This window comes from Phacochoerus africanus, chromosome 4 (assembly GCF_016906955.1).
Source record: "Phacochoerus africanus isolate WHEZ1 chromosome 4, ROS_Pafr_v1, whole genome shotgun sequence".
NCBI classification, from domain to species: Eukaryota; Metazoa; Chordata; class Mammalia; order Artiodactyla; family Suidae; genus Phacochoerus; species Phacochoerus africanus.
The window spans coordinates 59,517,819-59,539,951 of record NC_062547.1 but is presented as its reverse complement, the minus strand read 5'-3'; the positions used below and the strand labels follow the sequence as shown (position 1 = coordinate 59,539,951).

General features: G+C 54.6%; 3 protein-coding genes across 6 annotated transcripts in view; all 3 read right to left on the bottom strand.

Annotated features, from left to right (window-relative positions):
• Positions 1-4,420, bottom strand: part of PBX4 (PBX homeobox 4) — a 59,030-nt gene extending 54,610 nt beyond the window's left edge. Inside the window, exon 1 of the mRNA XM_047776431.1 lies at positions 4,269-4,420. Within this exon, the coding sequence (XP_047632387.1) occupies positions 4,269-4,420 (152 nt within the window). The remainder of the gene's footprint in view (positions 1-4,268) is intronic.
• Positions 4,421-7,616: 3,196 nt separating this feature from the next.
• On the bottom strand, positions 7,617-11,818 carry LPAR2 (lysophosphatidic acid receptor 2). 3 transcript variants are annotated; one of them, XM_047776429.1, is made up of 3 exons: positions 11,562-11,818; positions 9,463-10,204; positions 7,617-8,520 (listed from the first exon to the last, which is right to left on the bottom strand). In XM_047776429.1, the coding sequence occupies exons 2-3, from the start codon at positions 10,202-10,204 to the stop codon at positions 8,207-8,209; spliced, it is 1,056 nt and encodes a 351-aa protein (XP_047632385.1). In that variant the 5' UTR covers positions 11,562-11,818; the 3' UTR covers positions 7,617-8,206. The 3 variants fall into 3 exon arrangements, with proteins under 3 accessions (XP_047632385.1, XP_047632386.1, XP_047632384.1); XM_047776430.1 differs by lacking the exon at positions 11,562-11,818 and adding an exon at positions 11,421-11,543; XM_047776428.1 differs by lacking the exon at positions 11,562-11,818 and adding an exon at positions 11,220-11,409.
• A 371-nt stretch (positions 11,819-12,189) lies between these two features.
• On the bottom strand, positions 12,190-21,580 carry GMIP (GEM interacting protein). 2 transcript variants are annotated; one of them, XM_047776425.1, is made up of 21 exons: positions 21,431-21,580; positions 20,420-20,504; positions 19,866-19,944; positions 19,690-19,747; positions 19,274-19,399; positions 19,127-19,191; positions 18,900-19,007; positions 18,384-18,464; positions 18,142-18,312; positions 17,917-18,054; positions 17,409-17,596; positions 16,981-17,087; positions 16,829-16,906; positions 16,435-16,512; positions 16,208-16,362; positions 15,810-15,998; positions 15,571-15,708; positions 15,272-15,468; positions 14,558-14,945; positions 13,145-13,211; positions 12,190-13,009 (listed from the first exon to the last, which is right to left on the bottom strand). In XM_047776425.1, exons 1-21 carry the CDS (start codon positions 21,447-21,449, stop codon positions 12,636-12,638), a joined length of 2,889 nt encoding a protein of 962 aa, XP_047632381.1. In that variant the 5' UTR covers positions 21,450-21,580; the 3' UTR covers positions 12,190-12,635. The 2 variants fall into 2 exon arrangements, with proteins under 2 accessions (XP_047632381.1, XP_047632383.1); XM_047776427.1 differs by lacking the exon at positions 21,431-21,580 and adding an exon at positions 21,109-21,391.
• Positions 21,581-22,133: the final 553 nt, after the last annotated feature.

The following is a 22,133-nucleotide window of genomic DNA, read 5'->3' as shown; positions in this document are numbered from 1 at the left end:
GCTGCAGCTCCAGTTCAACCCATAGCCTAGGAACCTCCACATGCCTCGGATGCAGCCCTAAAAAGCAAAAAAGAAAAAAAAAAAGAAAAAAAATTTCCATTTGTCAAATTAACCATCTACTAGGTAAACTGATTCATGAACACTGAAATAATGACACACTATCACACCCCCCCTTTTTTTTTTCTTTTTTAAGACCATGCCCGTGGCATTTGGAAGTTTGCAGGCTAGGGGTACATATAATAGGAGCTATAGCTACCTGCCTATACCATAGCCACAGGAAAAGCTCAGGGTGACCTACACCACAGCTACGGCAATGCTGGATCCTTTAACCCACTGTGCCAGGCCAGGGATGGAACCCACATCCTCACAGAGATGTTGGGTCCTTAACCTGCTGAGCCACAGTAGGAACTCCCAAGTCTACCAGGTTTTGATGAATGGCAGCTTCCAGGCTCCAGGGCACCTAACACCTAAGGATTCTCAAAGGTGTGGTACACAAACATGCTGTGGGGGTGGGGGTGGTGGGGAGGAGACCCAGAGCTTGTACTAGATTTTCGGAACTACCCATGATCCAAATACTGGTTAAGAACTCTGGGAGTTCCTGTTGTGGCTCAGTGGTTAACGAATCTGACTGGTATCAATGAGGACACAGGTTCGATCCCTGGACTTGCTCAGTGGGTTAAGGATCCAGCCATTGCCGTGAGCTGTGGTTGCAGACTCGGCATGGACCCTGTGTTGCTGTGGCTGTAGGCCAGCTACAGCTCCAATTTGACTCCTAGCTTGGGAACCTCCATGTGCCGCGGGTGTGGCCCAAAAAAGCAAAAAAAGATCTCTGAGAGAAGAACTTTGGAGCCTGACAATCCTGACAGGGCCCTTAAACCTCTCTGATAATCTCATAAACATCTCATAAAGGTAGTCAAAAGAAACAAATGAAAAAAAAAATACGTAAAGTTCGAAATGTAAAATTTATTATTATAAACAAAAATCAGGCTATGCATGATAGAGCAACATACTCAGAAAATCCTTGGCAAATGAGAGAAAAATTTCTGCCTTCCTGGCCCCATGTAAGAAATGAAGGAGAATGTGATCAGTAAAACGTCCAAATTGGAAAAGCCCTCTTCTCCAGGAAAAGCTCAGGGTGTTGGCAAAGAAGGTCAGAAGATCATTCAAAGAGACTGGTTAGGAGTTCCCGTCGTGGCGCAGTGGTTACAAATCCGACCAGGAACCATGAGGTTGCGGGTTCAATCCCTGCCCTTGCTCAGTGGGTTAATTGATCCGGCATTGCCGTGGCTCGGATCCCTGAGATGATCCTGCTAGCCAGGTGAGCTAAACTGACTCCAGGGGCTATGAAGGGGTCAGCAGGGCACAGAGAGGGGGCCAGGTCAGAAAGACTTGTAAATGCCTCACCCAGTAGGCTGAGCAGGAAAGACACAATCTACTTCTCCACCCAGGTTGCTAATCTACCAGGCTGCAGGGTTTACAGAGAGGAAAAGACCCACCCAAGCTGTGTTTTCTCCAGGGTAGAGTAAGTGGCCCACCTGAAGATTAAAGACTGTTGTTGGCACTTGGGTGACTTTATGGGCCTTGAATTTATCTAAAGGCTAAGCAAGAAGTGGGGCAGATTTGAAGTTTCTCAAGTTTCAGAATAAAAAGCTCCAGGGGTCGTAAACCAGGAACCAGTGACCCAATAGCTATGTTGTCAAGCAAGGATAAAGCCCCACTATTTGGTTTATTAGCCTTAAAAGAAAAAAGAGGAGTTCACGTCGTGGCGCAGTGGTTAACGAATCTGACTAGGAACCATGAGGTTGCGGGTTCGATCTCTGCCCTTGCTCAGTGGGTTAACGATCTGGCGTTGCCGTGAGCTGTGGTGTAGGTCGCAGACACGGCTCGGATCCCACGTTGCTGTGGCTCTGGCGTAGGCCGGTGGCTACAGCTCCGATTCAACCCCTAGCCTGGGAACCTCCATATGCCGTGGGAGCGGCCCAAGAAATGGCAAAAAGACAAAAAAGAAAAGAAAGAAAAACGAGCTCTCTTTGAGAATAGCAAGAAGAGGTGACTGACTGCATTCCATTCTAAAGCCTATCTAGGGAAGTCTAGAATCTCAAGAGATTGCTACAAGAAAAAAGGACCAGCCTCAGGGCTGTGCTGGAGTGACTCGTTCTTGAGGAAGGTCACATCTGAGCAGAGCTCACTCCTTAAGCAGCTCCCATCCTAGGACAGAAGGAACACAGGTACCTTCACAAGCACCCAAAGCACTGCCTCTGTGGTTCCTGGGTGTGAAGAGCCCATTTTCCTACTCCCCTAGCTCCTACCATTCCTTCCAGAAGGTAAGTGTCACAAAATTTTACTGAATGCTAGGTGCCAGGCATTGTGCACAGCCCTGGGAATACAAAGGAAAGCATAGCAAAGCCCTTGTTCTCAGACTGGTCAAGCAGACAGGGCATCACCCTCTGCTGGCCCAGATCATATGTGCCAAGAACTACTCATCACACCTATTATTGTTATTATTATTATTACTATTATTTTGCTTTTTAGGGCCACACCCATGGCATATGGAAGTTCCCAGGCTATGGAGTGAATTGGAGCTGCAGCTGCTGACCTACGCCACAGCCACAGCAACATGGGATCTGAGCCTCATCTGCGACCTACATCACAGCTCATGGCAACGCCAAATCTTTAACCCACTGAGTGAGGCCAGGGATTGAACCTATATCCTCATGGATGCTAGTTGGGTTCATTACTGCTGAGCCATGACGGGAACTCCCCAGTGCACCTATTATGATAATTACTTATAAGTTAGTCTCCTACACACCCTGAGTTACTTCTGAATATACTCTGAGAGGGCAGAGAATATCTTAGCCATCTTGGTTTCTGTAGCACCCAGCACCATGCTCTAGTGGGGGTGAGGGTGGGGATGGGGGTGGGAGTGTGACACTCTTAACTTTCCAGAGAGAGGCCATAAAACTACAGAAATAGTTGACATTCCACAAAAAGCAAAGGAAAGAGTGTTTGAAGAATGAATGCAGGTCATATACAGATTTTACTTTGCCTCCTCCTTTTTTGGGGCTGCTGTTCACCTGGCTTTGCAAGCCCTCCTCACTAGAAGGTTCTAAGAGGCATAGTCCATACCATCAGACCCTAGTCCCATCTACCTGGATCATCCCTTACACCCAAACAGGTCCCATTCCACAAGGCCTTGTCCTCCAAAAGGAGGTCATTCAGTGCTTTCTTTCTTTCTAATAATTCAAACAAGTTCCAAACACAGTGGGGTGCTCTGTCAAGCCCATTCTACTAATCCTGGCTCACTAACAAGTGGTGGGTGGGGGTCAGTGAGACAGGTGGTCTTAAAACCCCTGTTTTTCCCACTGCAACTGAAATAAAACCAAACCCTTTCCTGAGACTTGCAGGCTCCATGTGATTCAGTTCCAGACTCTCTCCACTCTACTCAGGACTTTCCGTCCCTTGGCTCTCCTTTCTTTCTGCCCTCCCCACCTTGGCGCCTCTCTGAAGGTGCTGTGCCCTCTCCACCTGGCTTCCTACAGCTTACCACCCCTTTACTTAAAGCTGTTCTCACAACTTACACTTATTTTTGCTACTTACTTTTTCTTCCTCAAACCATGAGCTTGAGAGCAGTGACTATGTCAGCATCCAGCTTGGTGCCCTGCACTTAGGGTCTAATTAATATTTGCCAAATTAATAAAAAAAAAGGGGTCCTCCATTTCCCCCACTAACTTTTGTTTTGGGTGGTTCCCACACCAAATCACCTCATCTCTTCATTCCTGAATCCATTTCCCACAACTCATTCTCCATTACCTAACCTCCCAAACTTTCCATCCTCATAAATCCCACTGATCCATTTCCTCGTTCATCCTTCACAAATCGCATGTGCGCCCATTTCTTAGCCCTAACACTCCCTCCCCAACACTCCTCTTCCCCCTTACATTCCATAAACTTTCCATCCACAAACTCCCCCTCGCCCCAAGACAAGCGCCTAAAACCCATCACCCACTGCTTAGCTCCATAAGCTCCCTTTCAATCCGTTTCATTTTAACCGGGTACATCCCTTTGGCCTCAGAGCCAAAGGACCTTTCCGTCCTCCTCAAGCCCTCCCCCCTCCACATGTGCCCTCCCTCTCTACGCCCAGAGACTCACCCCATCTCTCACGCTGCACCCTCCTCACCCCTCACGGCCCCAGCCATCCCAGCCCTAGCCCTTCCGCCCGCCCCCTCAATAAGCGACTTTAGGTGACTCCCGCCCAGCCCGCGCAGCACCTGGCCTGCGCCTCGTCCAGGCTCTGGTCGGTGATGGCCATGATCTGTTGCAGGACATCGGCCGTGTCGGAGTCCGGCGGGGGCGAGGGCGGCGGGCGGCGCGGGGCGGAGGGCGGCGGCGGGGGGTGCGAGGGGTGCTGCTGGGCGTCCATGAGCGGCGGGGCCGGGCCGGCGCCTAACCAGTAGCCGCCGAGCCTAGAGAGCTCGCGCGGGAGCCCTATCCAACTGCTGCTGTCTGTGAGCCGCGCGCGCGCGCTTGGGCCCCGCCCACCGCCGCCTCCAGCCAACCGCCGCCAGCCCGGCGACGGCGCCCCACCCCAGGGACCCGCCCTACCATCGCCGTCAGCCAACAGCCGCGGGCCAAGCTGTCGCGCCCCGCCCACGAGTACTCCCCTAACTGCCCCTCTCAACCACCCAGGACATTGTTGGGGGGTTGCCAAGGCAACGGCGCTTTCCACTCCCACCTTCCTCCAGGCCGGGAGAGCGCAACGTTGGCTTTGCTCTTCCTCAGAGACCCTCCCACTTCCCACATCTCTGCCTCCCATACTCCCTCAGAGCAACCATTCCTGCTCAGAGACACTTCTCACAACCCCCGCAGCTCCTGAGAGCCCTCCTTTCCCAGAGAGCCCCAACATCCCAGAGACTCTCAACTCTCCTCAGAGCCCCTACTCCTTGGGGACCTCACTTCTCAGGGCGCCCCTCTCCCCCAACTCTTCCTCACAGGCTGCCATGTCTCAGAGTACCTCACTCCTCACGGATCTACACATCTTAGAGTCAATTTCTCAGACCACCCCCTCTTCCTCCAAGACACCCCTTCCTTCTCAGACTGCACCCGCCATTCCTCTCAGAGCCCCATCAACACCCCTCATTCATCTTCAGAAGCCCTGAGCCCCAGATACCTCCTCAGTCAGCTAATGCTCCCCTCAGCCTCAGTCCCATCAGGTGGGTCACTTGGGCTCCTGGCCTCCTAGCTCCCCCTCCCCTGCCCCTAGTGTTCCATTTTCCATTGGTTGGGGGTGGGCATGGGAACGGGTATGATGAAGGTGACTGGGAGGTTAGAACTGAGTCATGTTCTCAGCTGCAAAAGTCAATTCTATTCATCTTCCAAGGTCCAGCTTAAGAGTGACCTCACTTATTTGTTCATTCTTTTGCTCTACAGCATATTCTACTAGCACATGAAGGATGCTTTCTGATGACCTACACTTGGATGTACCCCAAATCAGAGGGAATCTTCACAGGCCTTTGTTTTTAGTTGTTAGGACTTCTGGCATCAGGGAAGGATTCTTGTGCAAGAGAAAAGGAACAGATCAGGCATAAATAATTTCTCCAAAGACACAGGACCTCCTAGAGCCTGTTTGCTCTGAAGACAGAGTCCAGATGCAGGCTCATAAAAGGACCTCAACTTCCTGGGAACCCTTCAAGACAGGGTCCATATTCTTCCTATTGCTGTTGGAGAGGAAATGCAAACTCCAAACGGTATGAATGGATTTGGGCACTCCAAAGGGACTAGAAATGACTGATGTGGACTAGTATAAGAACAATACAGTAAGCTCCCTAAAAAGGAAACCGGACACTTGGCCCCAGTGACATGAAGTACTCGAACATGTGGGGAGCATGGAGAGCTGGTACCTTGTACAAAAGGTCAGCCACTAGTGCAGAACCACACAGGAGGCCTGAAAAGTAGTAGATAATTTTAGCATCTGTCACAGAACAGTGGTTGGAGGAGAGGTTGAAAGCTTCAGGGACTATATGAGACAAAAACTTGAAGTCATCTGGTGGAGAGGAGAGACCTACAAGAGAAGAAAAAAAACTGATGGGACAGGATCTCAAAGGAAACCAGGGGAGTTCAGGTTCAAAGATTCTGATGCAAGAGCAGCCAACTCAGAGCAGGTGAAACAGGTAAGCTTTGAAGACCACGGGGCTCCCACCCCATAGGAAGTGCTTGGCTGTCTTGGCACTCAAAGTGATACTTCTGTCCAACAGGCCCAGAGCTCCATGGAGACAAGGACTGTGTCTTTCACAGGTGTGTGTCCATCCACATGGTGGAAAGTGCTGGACTGGGTCATTTCTTCTGGAGATTCAGGGCCCAGGCCCAAGAAGCCAGGCTTCCTACCTTGACCCCAGTTCATTTTTTCTTTCTTTTTTTTTTTTTTTGCCTTTTCTAGGGCCACACCTGCGGCATAAGGTTCCCAGGCTAAGGGTCTAATCGGAGCTGTAGCCACCAGCCTACGCGAGAGCTATAGCAACATGGTATCTGAGCCACGTCTGCGACCTACACCACAGCTCACAGCAACGCCAGAACCTTAACCCACTGAGTGAGGCCAGGGATCAAACCCACAACCTCATGCTTCCTACTTGGATTCGTTAACAACTGAGCCAAGATGGGAACTCCCCCCACTTCATTCTTGTCTCCTCACAGAGCTACTGTAGGGCAGGGGGTTTTCCTAAAGGGAAACCCAGCCCAATTTAATATAGAGAGAATAACATGTTTTTGATTCTTTGGCAATGCATGCTTTAGTAGTTTAAGAATTTGGCCTCTAATGGGAGGCTTGTGTTAAAATTCTGGCTAGGTGTGGGAGCAGAGAATTTAGATCCTGATTTACTCTGTGCCTAGCAGAGTGCCTCTATAAGCATCTGAGAGGGGGCTTGATGTAGGTCCGGCACATCTGAAGCTTTGGGGTGAAGTGCGGAAAGCCAGGCTGAGCTTGTGACCAAATCTGGACTTAAATCCTTTCCCCAGGGCCCTCTCTAGTCCCTTGATGCATCTCTGTGCCCTTTCGAAGCTATGTAACCACAAGCCAGATCTCAACTTCTCTGAGCCACTGTTGTCACTTGAAAAAATATATAATACCTATGCCAGAAGATGCAGGTTGTGATTAAATAATGCACATAAAATGCTTATCGGTGTACCAGGCACATCAGAGGAGCTTGAGAAATGGCGACTCTAAAATCTTGCACACTGGTCCATGGACCCCACTACTAGCCCACAGGTGTGAATGTAGGTGGTGGAGTGGGCAATGGGATGGGCTCACCTGACTCTTTAACAATCTGCACTCAGATAAAGGGGCAGGCAGAACAGAGAGAGTTCACATGGGCCAGAAACCACTCTGGGCTCCAGAGGATGGAGACAAGATGAAGGCAGGGGAACAAGTGGAAGAGACAGAGGGAACAGATGCAAGATTCCAACCAGAGAGGTAGAGCAACAGCCATGCAGAGACTAAAGGGGAATGAGAACTAAGCCAAGAAGACACCATGTTGAAGGATCCCAGCTCAGCCTGTCCTGAGGGGAAAAATTCTGGGACACAGGAACAGTAAAACCAAGTTGACAACAGAAAATGCTTGGGAGACTTCAGAGCAGAAAGAAAGATTTACTCTTTTACTCCCTTCATAGACCTCCTCAATTCTAATGGGAATAGGCAAGACCCCCTGGAGGCTGTGAGGGGTCTTAAACATTTCCCAGATCACACTCACCACTCCACAGTCTGTGCCCCCTAAACCACCAGCCTCAGGCAGATGGGGCACCTGCAGTCCATTCTTATTACCTTGTTGCACTGGGCAGCGTGGCCTGGGAGAGTCCTCATCTCTCCTACCTTTATTACCCACACCACCATGGACAAGGAAGCAGTCCACAGAGTTTACCAGGGATGTGTGGTAAAAACAGAAAAGTGTCTGTTAAAAAGCCCTACAGCCTGAGATGACTGAAGGGCCAGATTCCTGCACCCATTCAACTCTTTCCTGGGTGCTTACATGACCCCAATCTCTAGGCCTAAGACAGGCCCAGTTGCGGGTCTGGGTGGGACAGGCAGTGGTTTCGTGCCATGACAGACTGAGGGTCTGCCTTAGGTCTGGCCTGCAGATTGGGTAGAGCCAGGTGCAGCCACAGGTGGCCAGGGGCAGCGATCTGGCATTTGCTCTATCCTGCCGAAGTCCAAGGTTAGCTAAAGGGTGGAGTCCATCAGGGGATGGCCATTCTCAGGAAGCATGATGCGAGTGCTTGTGCCTGTCTGGGTAGAGGGTGTGTAGCGAACAGACTTGTGGTCAGACTGGCGGAGGCACAGACAGCAGAGGAGGCGGCGGAAGGTGCGGCGCATCTCAGCATCACGGCATGAGTACACCACGGCGTTGACCAGTGAGTTGGCCTCTGCTAAGAGTAGGAAATACTTCTCCACAGCCAAGACGTTGCAAGACTTGCAGCCCAGACCATCCAGGAGAAGCACAACCTGGCCCGGCGTCCAGCAGATGACGAATGCTCCTGTGGGATGGATCCTGACATGAGCAGGGCCAGCTGTTGCAACAGCTTAGAGCTGGGGGCGGTCTATAGAGCTGGGGCGACAGTTGTGCAACTTGTAGGGAAAAGCTGCCTGTCTCGCTTCCTGTGCAGAGGGCTGAGGCAGAACTAAGAGGGGATATCTTTCTCTGATTTGGTGCATGGTGGACAAGACCCTGGATGTTTCTACATGGAGATTTATTCTCTGGGAGAAAGCATGTCACTATGGGACCAGCCCTTTACTTGGTGGGATTAAAGGAATGGTTGGCCAAGAGCTGTTTTTTGTCCCTTGAGGGTGGTGTGTGTGCCTCCTCGACCCAGACTATTCTACATTCAGCAGCCAGATTGGCCTCATTACTGCTAGCTAAGAACTCCTTTTTTTTTTTTTTTTTTTTGCTTTTTAGGGCTACACCTGCAGCATATGGAGGGTCCAAGGCTAAGGGTCTAATCGGAGCTACAAATGCCAGCCTACACCACAGCCACAGCAACGCCAGATCCGAGCTGTGTCTGTGACCTACACCACAGCTCATGGCAACGCTGGATCCTTAACCTGGTGAGGCCACTGAGCAAGGCACGGGATTGAACCTACAACCTCATGGTTCCTAGTTGGATTTGTTTCTGCTGTCCCATGACAGGAACTCCAGGCTAAGAACTCTTAATGGCTTCCCATGGAACTCAGAAAAAAATCTGACTTCTATCTGTGCCCTTCGAGGCTGTGCTGAAGACCGGTCACGTGGGCTTCTCCCCTCTTTAGAAGTGCTGGGTTGGTCCTATTTGGGGGGCTCTCACCTTCTGTTCCTCTGCCTGGAACTCTTCCCTTCCCCAGCATTCAGGTCTCTACTCAGGTATCACCTCCTTGGAGGACACCCCTCACATCATGCTCTATGAAGTCTTGCAGGAGTTGGGGGGAAGCAGGGTGCCACTTACCCAGAATGATGACAACAGTCTTGACCAGGCTGAGTGTGGTTTCACGGTAGCGGGGATGGCAGCTGACATGCTCTGCCATGCGTTGCACCCGCCGCCTCACATAGAAGAAAATGCGAGTGTAGACAGCCACCATGAGCAGGAAGACAAGCAAGCTGGACAGGGCCCAGACGGCCAGGTAGGAGCGGCTGAGCAAGGGGGCCATGCGTGAGCAGCGGTCCAGGGCACAGAGGCAGTGCCAGGAGTGGGCAGGCAGCAGCCCTAGGCCCAGTGCAGCCACCCACACGCCCACGATGAGCATGATGACCCGGCCTCGTGGTAGGCGGCTATGCAGCTGCACGGCCATCACACTTCGGTGACGCTCCACAGCAATGGCCAGAAGTGTAGCCACAGATGCCGTCAGGCTTGTATCCAACAGGCCCTGCCGCAAGAACCAGCCCTGAAGTGAGAGCCGGGCTGTGCGTGGGCCTGTGTGGAACATGAGGAAGAGGTAGGCTACACCTGCAAAGAGGTCGGCTGCAGCCAGGTTGCCCAGCAGGTAGTAAATAGGCTGGTGGAAACGGCGGTTGGAGGCGATGGCTGCGATGACTAGCAGGTTGGTCAGCAGAACCAGCACACTGACAGTCAGCCCCAGTGCCACCACAACCACATCTTTAGGCCGCCAGTGGGAGCTAAGCTCCTTGCCGCTGTTGTTATAGAAGAAGCCGATGGTCTCATTGTAGTAGCACTGGCCCATGGTGACCATCTGGGGGCAGAGAGGGAAAGATCAGTACAGGCAGTCTTTGTTGGAAGGACACAGGAGGGAAGAGCAGTCAGAAGAGTTAAGATAGGAAGGTCAAGGGTATCAAACTCAGATCCTTCAGGGCAAAGTGGCAGTGATGGGGACAAGGGTGACCATGAGTTGTGGGGTGAGGTTGGGCAGCCCTTGCCTAATTACTAATAAGATTCTTATAAAGATATATCCCAAATCAAACGACTGCTTGCTTTTTTTTTTTTTTGTCTTTTGTCTTTTTTAGGGCCACACCCAGGGCACATGGAGGTTCCCAGGCTAGGGTCTAATCGGAGCTGTATACCACAGCCATAGCAACGTGGGATCTGAGCCGCGTCTGCCACCTACACCACAGCTCACGGCAACGCTGAATCCTTAACCCACTGAGCCAGGCCAGGGATCGAACCAGCAACCTCATGGTTCCTAGTCGAATTTGTTTCCACCGCACCACGACAGGAACTCCTGTTTTTTGCTTTTTTAATTAAAGAAGCAAAACAAATCTCATTTGCCCACGCAGTGCCAATCTGTAAACAATCTCTATTGGGGGCGGGAGCAGTTAGGGTAGGACAAAGGGGCGTGAGCTGTGAAAGTAGGCAAGGGCGGGTCAGTTTGGTGCTGGGATTAGCGCAGGGAGCAAAGCCCAGGGGGCGTGTGCGCACAGGGTGGGGCCATTGCTTGGCGGTCGGTGCTGGGGCATGGAGGTGAACCCGGCTGTTAGATGGGGCAGTAAGGCAGCCCCATAACTTGGCCGGCGGCTTTGGGCGCGAGTGTTCCCGAAGCGGGCGGGACACCAGGACGTTCCGGGTGGGACCCTGGCGGCCTCTGGGACAAAAGGGGAGGTCGGGAAGGCTACAGCTGGCGGGGCCACCTGGAGCTCCCAGGCTGGGGGAGGAGCAGGAGGGAGAAGAGGGGGCGGCTCCCGGGCCCGCAGACACGTGCCGCGCCCTCCCGGGTCCCCGCGCCCTCCCTCCAGGGTCCATGCTGGCCTCACCTGGGCCGCCCGTCACGCCGCAGATGGGGCGGCCTCGAGCCCGAGACCCATGGCCAGGAGACCACGGCGGGAGCAGAGGAGAGTCTGGCAGCGCTGGGCACTAGCGACCGAAAGAGCGCGGGAGGCGGGGTCCCACCGCTCCGCCCCAGCCGCGGTGCCCCGCCCCCACTACCTAGGTGTGCCCCGCCCTGTCCCCAACACCTGAGGCAGCCCAGCTTCCGCTGCGCAGCGAGGACAGGGTCTCCCGGAACCGCAGATCCCTCATTTCCTCTCCGCTTCGCGGCCCCTCAGTCGCCCCTCTCCACTTCCGGCGCGGGACCCCCACCCCCAGTCCCGGCACACCTCACGTGCCCGCAGTTTTGGGCCTTCGCGGGGCTGAGTCACTCGCTGCCCGAGAATTCCCGCCGTGACCTGGTGCCGCTGGGGCCCACCTCCGGGTGGTCTCAGGGTCCGCGCCCCCGCCCCGTCCCCACCCCGCCGGCTCCCTCGCGTCCAATCCGTCGCCGAGTTCCAAGCCACGCCCTGATCCGACCCGGCTCCCACCGCCCGGACCCCTGCCCCGCCTCAGCTTTGCCGGCTCAGAGCAACCGCGGACCTCTCTGGCCTCAGCTGACTGTCCGGCCGCACTCCAGTTTCTCGAAATCCCGCCCCCAGCAGTGCTGTTCTCTGCCTGGCCCACGCCTGTGGCGGCCCTGGACTCCCACGGCCCAGAGCACACAGCCCTATTGTCCCGGTTATCTGCACTTTGTTATATTTGTTTGATTATGGGGACGCAGAACTCTGGGAGGGCTGGCCTGGTGTGACTCAGCCAGGTGCCCAAGCCCAGCCTCTACTGCTTGGAGGTGCTCAAGAGTGTTCTGAAATGAAAAAATGGGGGATTTGCTTTCCCTGGTGGGTAAATGAGGCGCTTGGATGTTGCCCTCGCCAACCTCTCTCTTGTCACCCTCTGGCAAAGAAAGACGCTCAAGGGTATAAAGGACACAGTTTATTCAAAGGCCACAGGACCCCAGGGACTACCAGGATTCCTGTGAGTGGGTGGAGTCTGGGTTGCCCACACTCTGCAAGAGCTGGTCACTCGGGATCAACTAATGAGGCACAGAGATGGGGGAGTGGCCACAATCAAATTAGCCAAAAGCACCTCTGTCCCAGGGGTCAGAGACTAGAGTGGACCTCAACGATCTCATGACCTGTATTGACCCTGAGTATTGAACCTGAATGACCTCTGAACCTGAGTGGCCCTGATGCTCGACACTGACCTGTGTCTAGTGAGGGAATCCTATACATTGCCCCCAAAAGGGTTTTAGTTCTCCCCTAGGCGGTGTAGTCTTTCCCCATAGGAACTCTCCAGACAACCCAACATTGAATCCCTGGTCCATCTTCTCAATCTTGGGCTTCTTGGTCAAAGTGCTGGAATGGTCAGAGATGGTCCTCGGCTTCCTCAGGTTGAGGGTCTGGGCAGCAGGTGGCCTTGGGCACAGACTCACTGTGCAGCTTGGAGAGTAGCCGGGCTGTTTCCTGAGTGATCTCAAAATGCTTGGGTAGCGGGGCACGTCGAAGAGGGCTGCCCTCACAGGAGGTGGCAGCAGGGCTGGGTCCTCGTCTCCGCAAGCTACCTTGGGGCACTGATGTGACAGGGGTCTCCTCGCACAATTTGGAAGCCACCAGGGCCAAGCCCGACAGCTGGTGGGTGACAGGCCGCACGCCCCCCCGGGGATACTTCACTGGCTGGCGGCTGAAGTGGCCACGGGACTGTGTCCCTAGGGGTGAGTCCTGGAGGCCTTGGCTGGACACTGTAGGATGGAGTGGTCAATGCTGAGCACCCTTAAGTCCTCTGGATGCCCCTTACCCTGTTGTCATCACTCAGCCAAACTACGCCAGGGAAGGGGCAACCCCAGAACCCCTGGGCTACCCCCCAACACACTCACCTTCCCCTCCCTCGTCTTTGGTGTCTTTGGCTACTTCCTCTCCCTGGTCACACTGCAAAGTTGGAATCTGCAGGGAGAAACCTAAGAATGAGACCCCTAGCAATAAAATTTCAGTTCTTCAGTACACTTGGACATGTAAAAGTTCCTTTGCAGTTTTGGTATCTAGGAGAAATGATGCCCCTAAGAGTGTAATGCTTGCCACCCTCCGCCCCCCGCCGAAGAACAGTGTCATTAACTTCAATTGTGGGCTCGGTGAGGGCAGGGATGCCTTTGTTCAGCAGAGGGCCAGCCTGGAAAGTGACAGCCATCTCTGTATTAGGAAGAGGTTAACTACTGGTCCCCATCCTGCTCTACCTTCTGTAATTTTAGGTCTGCTTTCTAGCTTTTCTTTTAATCTATCCTTTAGCTAAATGCTAAGAGCAGTTGGAATTCTCTCTGTGTCCCAAGCAATTTCTGAGGTATTCTAGTTCTCAGAGTTCCATACCTTACCAGAAGCCCCTTTCCCACTTTGGGGTGCTGTATGGGAGATCCAAGCTTTTAGGAATGATGAGTTTAGCAGGAAGCCTCCCACAGAAGTCTCATTTATAAATGGTTTTCACTAACAGTATTTACCTCTTAGGGCACTTACTATGCAAGTGCCGTGCATTGTAGGCATGAAGTAATTGGAGGCTTGCACACCCCTCCTTGGCCTCACTCCCAACCATCTTCCTCTCACTTATCCGTTACAATGTGGAGCTGTGCCCTGAACACGGCCAGACATGGTTTCACCTCAGAGTCTTTGTACTGGCTGTTTCCTTTGCCTGGAACACCCTTTTCCTGATCTCCACCTGGCTTACTCTCCCCTCCTATTCTTCCAGTCCTTGCTCAAACCCATCTTCTCCATGAGACCCACCCATAGCATCAAACTGCCCACTACCTCTCACCTTGGTGCCTTTGATGTCCCTTATTTTATGCTACTCTTTTCTTTTTTCCCCTAGTATTCATCACCTTGTAACACCCTCATATAAATAACTGACTTTGTATCATATTTCTTGTTTATGGTTGGTTTCTTCCCCACTAGAATGCAGACAACCAAGAGGATGGGGTCTTTGAATATTTTGCTCACTGATGTATCTATAATGCCTAGAACAATGCCTGACACATAGTAGGTGGTCAGTAAACATTCCATTGAAGGAAGAATGGTACTCATGTTAGTATCTCTGCAAAATTGTACCCTGTTGTTACTCCATCATTTCCCACTGGTGCATTCCTTACCTTTCTTTTCAGAATGAGTTCAAGTTACATAAGGAAAGGATGGAGGGAAGGAATGAAGTAGAAAAACTTTAAAGGCAAAGGAAGAAGACAGGAGAGAAAGTGAGAGGATTAGAGGGAAAGAAAGTCCTCCCCATGTCTATGGGCCCAGTGGGTTCCTACCTCTGGGAGCGTGGCCTCGGGATGCTCTTCCAGGGCACTAAGGGGCATGGGGGCTGGGTTGGGGTCTGAGGTTAGGGATAGGGGCAGGGGGTCCAGGACAAGTTGTGGGTATGATGGCTGAGTGTTGGTTGGGAGGGCACCAGGAGGTGGGCTGGGGTCTCGGGGCAGGGGCTCAGTGGTCAGGGGGAGCTCGTCAATCCCGAAGATCTTCTCATAGTGCACAATGAGGAACTCAATAAGCTGGGCCTGGTGCCCAGAGTCCAGCAGGCAGGTGACAGGACCGGCGCAGGCTGCTCCTGGACCATCCGGTGGCCGCAGCAGTGTTGGCCCAAACACAATGCCCAGGTTGTTGGCAGACATCTTGTTCTCCTCAAACTGTGCAGCTACCCTGGGGACAGTGTGAAGAGAAAGGTTAGGGAACAGAGTGTATGGTTATTGGTCATCTGGCAGCACCTGCAAGCCAAGCTAGTGGCGACTTGCCCAAATCATGGGTAAGTGGTCCTGGTCTATGTGACCAGTAGCCACATGCCTGGCGATGTGGGTCAGGGGTCAGCACCCAAAGTCGGGAGTCATATATTAAGTTTCAGAGCTCAGAAAACACATGCAAAGATCAGAAATCAGTGTCAGGAGTCAGCGGTCACATGTCCAGGGAAGGGGGTCACAGATCTGCGCCTTGGTCAGAAGTCACGAATCAAGGTCAGGGACAGTGCACACCTGAACAGATGGGCCACCAGGTGCCGCAGGGTGTTGTAGTTAGAGTCAGGCAGCTGCACCAAGAGGGTCTTCAGCGAGCAGATAATCTCAGGGCTGGGGCTGGGGGTCCCAGGGTCGCGCCCAGGGTCTGCATGCAGGGTCTTAGCCAGAGAGATGAAGGCGTCGTAGAGGTGGAAGGGGACCACGGGGTCAGTGAGCTGGGGGTGGAATGGCAGGGGGGACATGGGTGTGGGTGGGCTGCAGAGGGTCCTCAGCCTGAGCCCACCCGGCCCCTGACTCCTGAGCTGCTGAGCACCCACCTCCTGGAGGAATCGCTTGAGAACACTAGAGATGTCATGAGGTGAGTTCCCCGACAGGTCAACCAACGCTCGGCCATTCTCAAAAGCCTGGCACAGCCGTTCCACTCGGACCCGGGACCCGCTGACTCGATAAATGCCCTGCAGGGCAGGGTGGGAAATGGGCACCTGGCTTGCAATCCAGCCATCAAGAGGTCTGGGTCACTACTGGGGATGGTTGGGGTCAAGGGTCAATGCAGCACCTGCACACCCAGGGCGCGCTGTTCTATCTCGGCTGTGCACCTGGTGATCACAAAGGGTACCTCCTCCGGGAAGTCCCTGGGCAGTTGCAGGAAGTTGACCCCAAAGATGGGGGTGCGGGCTGGGAGCCGCCTGTGTCCGCAGAGGATCAGTAGAGTCTCCAGGCAGCGCTTGTGGCAGGTCAGAAAGCACTGAGGGGAAGGTCACAGAGTCAGGGAGGTCTTGGGGGTCAGTGGGGGAAGAGAAGGTCATAGGAATCCTCAGGGAACAGGGGGCTCATAGGAGATTATCAAGTCAGGGCAGGTCCTAGGGGCAGAAAAACTTAGGGATCTCAGGCCAGGGAGGTGCCTGAGGTCAGAGGGGTCAGCAGAGGTCATTAGGTCATCAACTTGGGCCATACCTCCTCACACTCAGTTCCGCTGACCATGAAAGCCTCGCACTCTCGGCACTTGGCTGGGCCCCGCAGCCGCCGCAGCCGGTGGGTCTGGGCCGCATTGGAAAGTGTCCATTTTTTGAAGGGGGTGCCTGGTCCATTCTCCAGCCCATCTCCCAGGTCTGTAGGGAGACAGGGTCAGTGGTGCCTAGTCCATCCTCACCCCACCCCCACCTGCTTGCTTCTAGCCTCACCAGGGTCTCGCTCCTCAAAGTCATCCGAAGATTCTGTGCCTATGGAAGAGACCTTCACCAGCCGCCTTGTGCCAGAGCCTGGAGTCAGAGGGTCACAGAGGTTGGGGATCACAGAGGTAATGGGGAGGCTCCAAGGCTAAGGAGACATTTCTAGTTTTCAGCCTTCCCAAACCACCCACAGATGCCCCTGGGTCAGAGATGAGCAAGGTGGTCACACAGGTCTGGGGTTAGGGGCTGAGGAATGGGTCAGCAACCTGGGGGTTGGTCCAGAAGCTGAATCAAGAGATTGGGTCAGTTGAGAAAATAGGTCTGGGGTGTGGGGTAGGTCAGAGGTCAAAGAATGGGTTTGAGATTGAGGATGGGAGCTTGGCCAGGGGCTGGAGGATGGGCCCACCTGGGCTGGAAGTGGGAGAGTCCAGGGACCGAGATTCGCTGCCACCGCCCACACTGTCCACATCACTGCCCAGAGTTCCTAGGAGGGGACAGGTCACTTAGGTATGGCCTCCTGTCCTAGCACCACTCCCGCCTGCCCCTCACTGCGCTTACCTTGCCAGCCTGTGCCAGTGTCCTCCCAAGGGCCTGGATCAGCTCCACTCTCATCCAGCCTTGGAGGTGAGGGGTCAGAGAGCTTCTTTCTTGTGTCCAGAGGGGAACTGAAAGGAGAGGTTTGAGGGCTCTGATAACCAGGAAACTGACCTGGGATGACATTACCAGGCATCCCATCTAGGACCCAACTCCAAGGACTTGGATCTGCAAGCTCTTATGCCCAAGATCATGTAGCCCCCAGTGCAGTAATTCCAAATTCCCACCCCGCCCCAAGAGTGGGACAACTTGGCCCAAATGAGCACCTTTGGTACTAAATCTAAGTACTGAGGCTTTGAGGTCTTTCATCCCCCAAGACTCAATCCCATGGTGCCAACAGCTTGGCAATGTGTCTCTGGGGCTCCCTCCCCACACTGCTCCTCAGGATCCACCTGTATGAAAATTCCTGGAAGGAGAAGGCGGGTGGTGGGGGTGGTGGCGCGTCGGGCTGCATCGTCCGCACGAACTCCTGATATCGCTGGCCAGGCTCGAAGGGCGCACAGCACTCAGCCAAGGCAGCGAAGGCGCGGGGGCCACGCTCGGCCTGGGCCTCTCGCAGCCGGAACAATCCTAGGGTCACCTTTGGGGCAGAGACCGTATGTGAGGGGCGGAGCCTGGGAGTCTGGGACCGAGCGACACCAGCGTGGTCCAGGCTTGGGTTGCAGCTGGGCAGTGGGAGGCCTCTTAGGGACAAGGGCATGCACTGGAGTCAGGGGTGTGGTCAGACTCCTCTGGAAGGGGGCTGAGGAGGAGGTTCAGTCGGGATCTGCGGGGGGGCGGGGACTGGCTGTCCAAGGAGAGGGAGTGGGTCCTGGCGCCCTAGAGGCTGTTTCGGAGTAGGGGACGCCTAGTGGTGGCGACTGACGGTGTCGGGCAGCCTTCTTTGGGTTAGGGTCTTACCCGCCTCAGCACTTCATCCCCTTGCAGCACCAACTTGCGCACGTGTGACACGATTCGCTGCTTGGCAGCCTCCAGGTCCTGCTGCCTTGCATTGGCCTCACGGACACAGGCCTGGTACAGCGCCTCAGCCTCCTGGGCCTGGAGAAACCAAAGTAGGGAGAGTATGTGGGAGAGAGAGATGGTGTGGGCATCGAAGCACGGGGGAGCACAGGGCAGAGTTCCCACCTTGGCCTGGGCCTCCTCTCTCGAGCGCCGCCGCCGCTCCTGCTGCTTGTTGAGAGCGGGCGAGGCCTGAGGGGCGGGGTCTTCGGGGGACACCTGGGAGCGCACGCGCAAGTCCTCGCTGCGCTGCGCGTACTGGAGCTGCGCCCGCCGTAGTGCCTGCACTGCCTCGTTCTGGGGACAGAGGAGGGACACTGTCATCGCTTCATCTTCTCCCCCAGTCCCCGCCCTGCCTCGAGCCTTACCATCCTCTTCTGCTCTTTCATCCATTGCTCCTTGAACTCCTTCCGCCACTTCTCAATCTCAGTCCGTTTGGCAGCCAGGGGCTGGGGTAGGGAATTGAGATGTTGCTTCAGGGTCATTAGGTCCTTCCATTCACTGGGGCCAATGCATTTTTCATCCTTTGTGCCCTTTTCTGGGTCTGCGCTCTCTCTCCTGGGTCTTCTCACCCAAACCTGCCCTCCCCCACTCTAGTGTCTCCACAAAGAGTCTCAATGGTCACCTCATCCTTTGTGCCTGGACCCAGAGATGCCAAGGTTCTATTACTGAGAGTACCCAACACCTTGGCCCATGGCCCACAGGCTATCAAAGGTAAAATTTTGCAATTGTACAGGAAGCCTGGTTTGAATCTCTGCTGGGTAACCTTGGGCAAGTTCCTCAGCATCCCCGGATCTCGGCTTCCTCATCCGCAAAATGGTGGTAACGGTGACGGTGCCTCCCCCCAGGTGGTGGATAGAATGATAGATGAAGGGCCACCACACCTGATAGTAGTCTCTTTTCTGCTGGGCCACTGTCTCCATGGCCAGGGCTCCCAGACTGAGGTCGTGCTCCAGAAACAGGGTGTAGATGTATTGCAGTGGCATGTGGCTCTGGGGGAAGGGGGAAGGTGGCTGGTGTAGAAGGATGCTGAGGATTTGGGGGGCGGGGGCTGACTGGGGTTCTTGAGGGCTTGGGCTCTGGGGGGTGGGGGCGGGTTGCTAATGGCTACCTGTTGGTGAATTGACACCTTGCCAGCCTCAGCGATCTTCATGATGGTTTTGGCAAATTCCAGCTCTAGGAGCAGATAGAAGGGGTCTGAGTCAGGCAGGGTGTGGGCACTGCCTGGGGCTTGAAACCCAGCAGTAGGGGCTCTCACCATGGCTGGCTCTCTTCTCGGTCCAGGCCAGTAGCTCCTTGGCATAGCGGCTCCAGGTCTTGGCATACTCCAGGGCTGCATCCACGCCCCCCTTAGTCCGAATGAGCCGCAAGTCCAGTTCCTCCCCTGGGGCAGATGGATGGACCTCTGACCTCTGCACACTCCTGTGGAAGCCTTCCCTGATCCCTCAGACCAGTGGCCCCTGTTCTACAGCTTATCACTCCCCCAAACACCCCTTTGCTTTCACTTGTCCAGGTTGCAATTTTACAGCGATTCTCCACCCAGACTGGAGGCTCCCTGAGGACAGGGGTTCAGATCTATTGTGTGCACTGTGGTGTCCCAGGTGCACAGAACAGGCAGTTTGTGGTGGAAGGACTCCTCTCTGCCCTCACTTCCCTGGCCTCAAAGACCCCTACCTGTAAGGGGTGCAGGATCTTCTGGGGAAGGGCCACTCCAACTGCTGGTTTCATTGGTCTGAGCGGGGGAGGGGGGGAGATAGCATTCAGGAACAAGCAGGGCAGGGCCCCACCTTCCCTGGAGACCCTTCTCCCAGAAGCCCCCTCCTCCCTGTCCCCTTGATCCCGCCCCTCACCAAGGTGGCTGTGGGGGTCTTGTCAGTTTCTGGGTCTCCTGCTGAAAGTACCGGGTCTGCAGCCAGCATCTCAAGGGTCCTGGGAGGTAAGCGTATCACGATGCCACCCTTCACCCAGTCTGTCCAACTTAGGGGTGCTGAGGACTCCAGGGCAGTTTGGGGATGGTCCAAGATATCACCTTTGTGACATCTATTGTACCTGGAAATCCTGAGGGACAGGGTTCTGGGCCAGGGGAAAGTAGGCAAGTTCTTTTATGGGACTTGAGATAGAATTTGAAGGGTCCCAGGTAACTTTGGGGTTCAGAGTGGGATTTTAAAGATCTCAAATGTTTTAAGGAATCACAAGCATCACAAAAAGGATACATGGGGGCCCTAGGAACACTTTGGGGATTTCCAGTGGATTGGGGCGGGGGTTGAGTTTTGGGATACTCAGGTGTTTTGAGGGCTCTGTCTTAGACATCTCAGCTTATTAGTTAAGTGGATCCAGAAGTTTCAGATTTCTAAAGGGGCTTCTAAATGGTTAGGGATTTGGGGTGATCCAGCCTCAGACTCACACGTTCCCCAGTGAGATCTCAAGGTTGTCCAGGCTCCGGAAAATATCGCTGTACCTCTTCCTGTTCTCCGGAGCCGGGGGTAGCCCTTGGGGAGGAGAGTATCACACATGGGCCAACGGAAGCCTCCCTCCACCCACAGCACCTTGTCAGGTTGTTTGGAAGGTGGGTGGTGGGTGGTGGGGAGAGAGAGGGAGAGAGAGGGAGTTCTGGTTCCACGGAGAATGTAGGATGGGGTGGGTTTCTGAGCTGGCTTGGGTGAGACTCGACTTAGGGCAGGCAGATGGACTCAAGGCATAGCCCAACACAGAGACAGCTGCTCAGAGGCACTTAGACACCCACACACGCACAGGCCCCGAAGCAAAGCGACAAAACAGATGTCCCAGATACAGCCACACTCTCCCCGGGGAAAGAGCCGGCTTGACAATAGAACCACATGGTCCTCAGGCCAGACAGATGGAAATACACGTGGGACAGACCAGCATAGGGCCTGCAGCAGAAACAAACAGGCAGACTGAAACTACAAGAGGCATAAAGACCAAATGACGCTCAATAAGCACAGCAGAGACACAAAGACAGGCGGAAACAGAATCGGACCTTGCCACATTTCTGCTGCAGGCGCCCCCTTCTAGGGGGCCTAGATCAGCGTTTCCCCCTCCCTGGGCAATGGAGTTGCTGGGTGGGGATCCTACCGTGTTGCCCTCTCCATCAGCGGTCGTGACACCCTGCCCCCATCACAAATATCAGAAGCAGAAGCGGCCACTTCCCCTTCCTGGGCCCCCTCCCCCAGGCATCCGGGGTGAAGCCTCCAAAGGTGGAGGGGGTCAGGGGTTGGTGTACTGGGCCCCTCTCAGCTTGGGGATCCCTACAGTGGAAGATCCTCGCGTCCTTCCCATTCAGGAACTCCTCCCGTCTCCCTGGACGGAGAGGGACAGGCGGGGCCCCTCATTGATTTAGGAAGTAGGCTATGGTTGAGGGAGGCCCTTCTCGGATCCTATATCCCAGACTGCCTACCCGGCTCTGTTGCGTCCATGGCCCGACCCGAGGATCGCTTGGCTGGGACGGGGACTGGGATGGGATCGCGCGCCGGCGCCGGCGGGGCCCAGCCCCGATTTCCTGCCGCGGTGCCGCCGCCAGGGTTCCGCGTCGCCCCGCCCCGCGGAGGTCCCGCCCCGACCACGCCTCTACTGGTTCGGCCCCGCTCCCTAGGCAAGGAAGAGCCGACCGCGCCCCCTGCCTGAGCGGCAGGGGATGCGACCGGGTGAAATGACTATCCGCGGCCATGAGGTTCCTCTCCTCAGATCTTTGCGAGGGAAACCCCAGCACATTCCTCTTGCTGTGAGCCCGTAGAGTCTGCCTGGCTGGAAGACCCTGCCCGGAACCTTTCACTTTCTATGAACCAGTGATGCTCCTGCCCAGGGGTCTCTTGGACCTGTGAACACAGCAATGAGAGTCACCTGGTGGAGTCTTGCTGTCCTGCCGGATTATGGCTGAATTTGAGGTTCCCTAACATGCCAAGGCTGGAGACACTACTGCGGGACCCCCCGTAATGCTTAGTGCTTGATTAGGCTTTTGAGCACCCAGTTGCCACGAGCCCAGAGCACCCCAATCTCCTCTCAGGCATGGAGGACACAGGGACCCTTGCCCTGAGCACCGCACCCCCACCAAGTACCATCCCCTGCAAATTCTAAGTTCAGAATGCTCCCCTTCTGGTGGT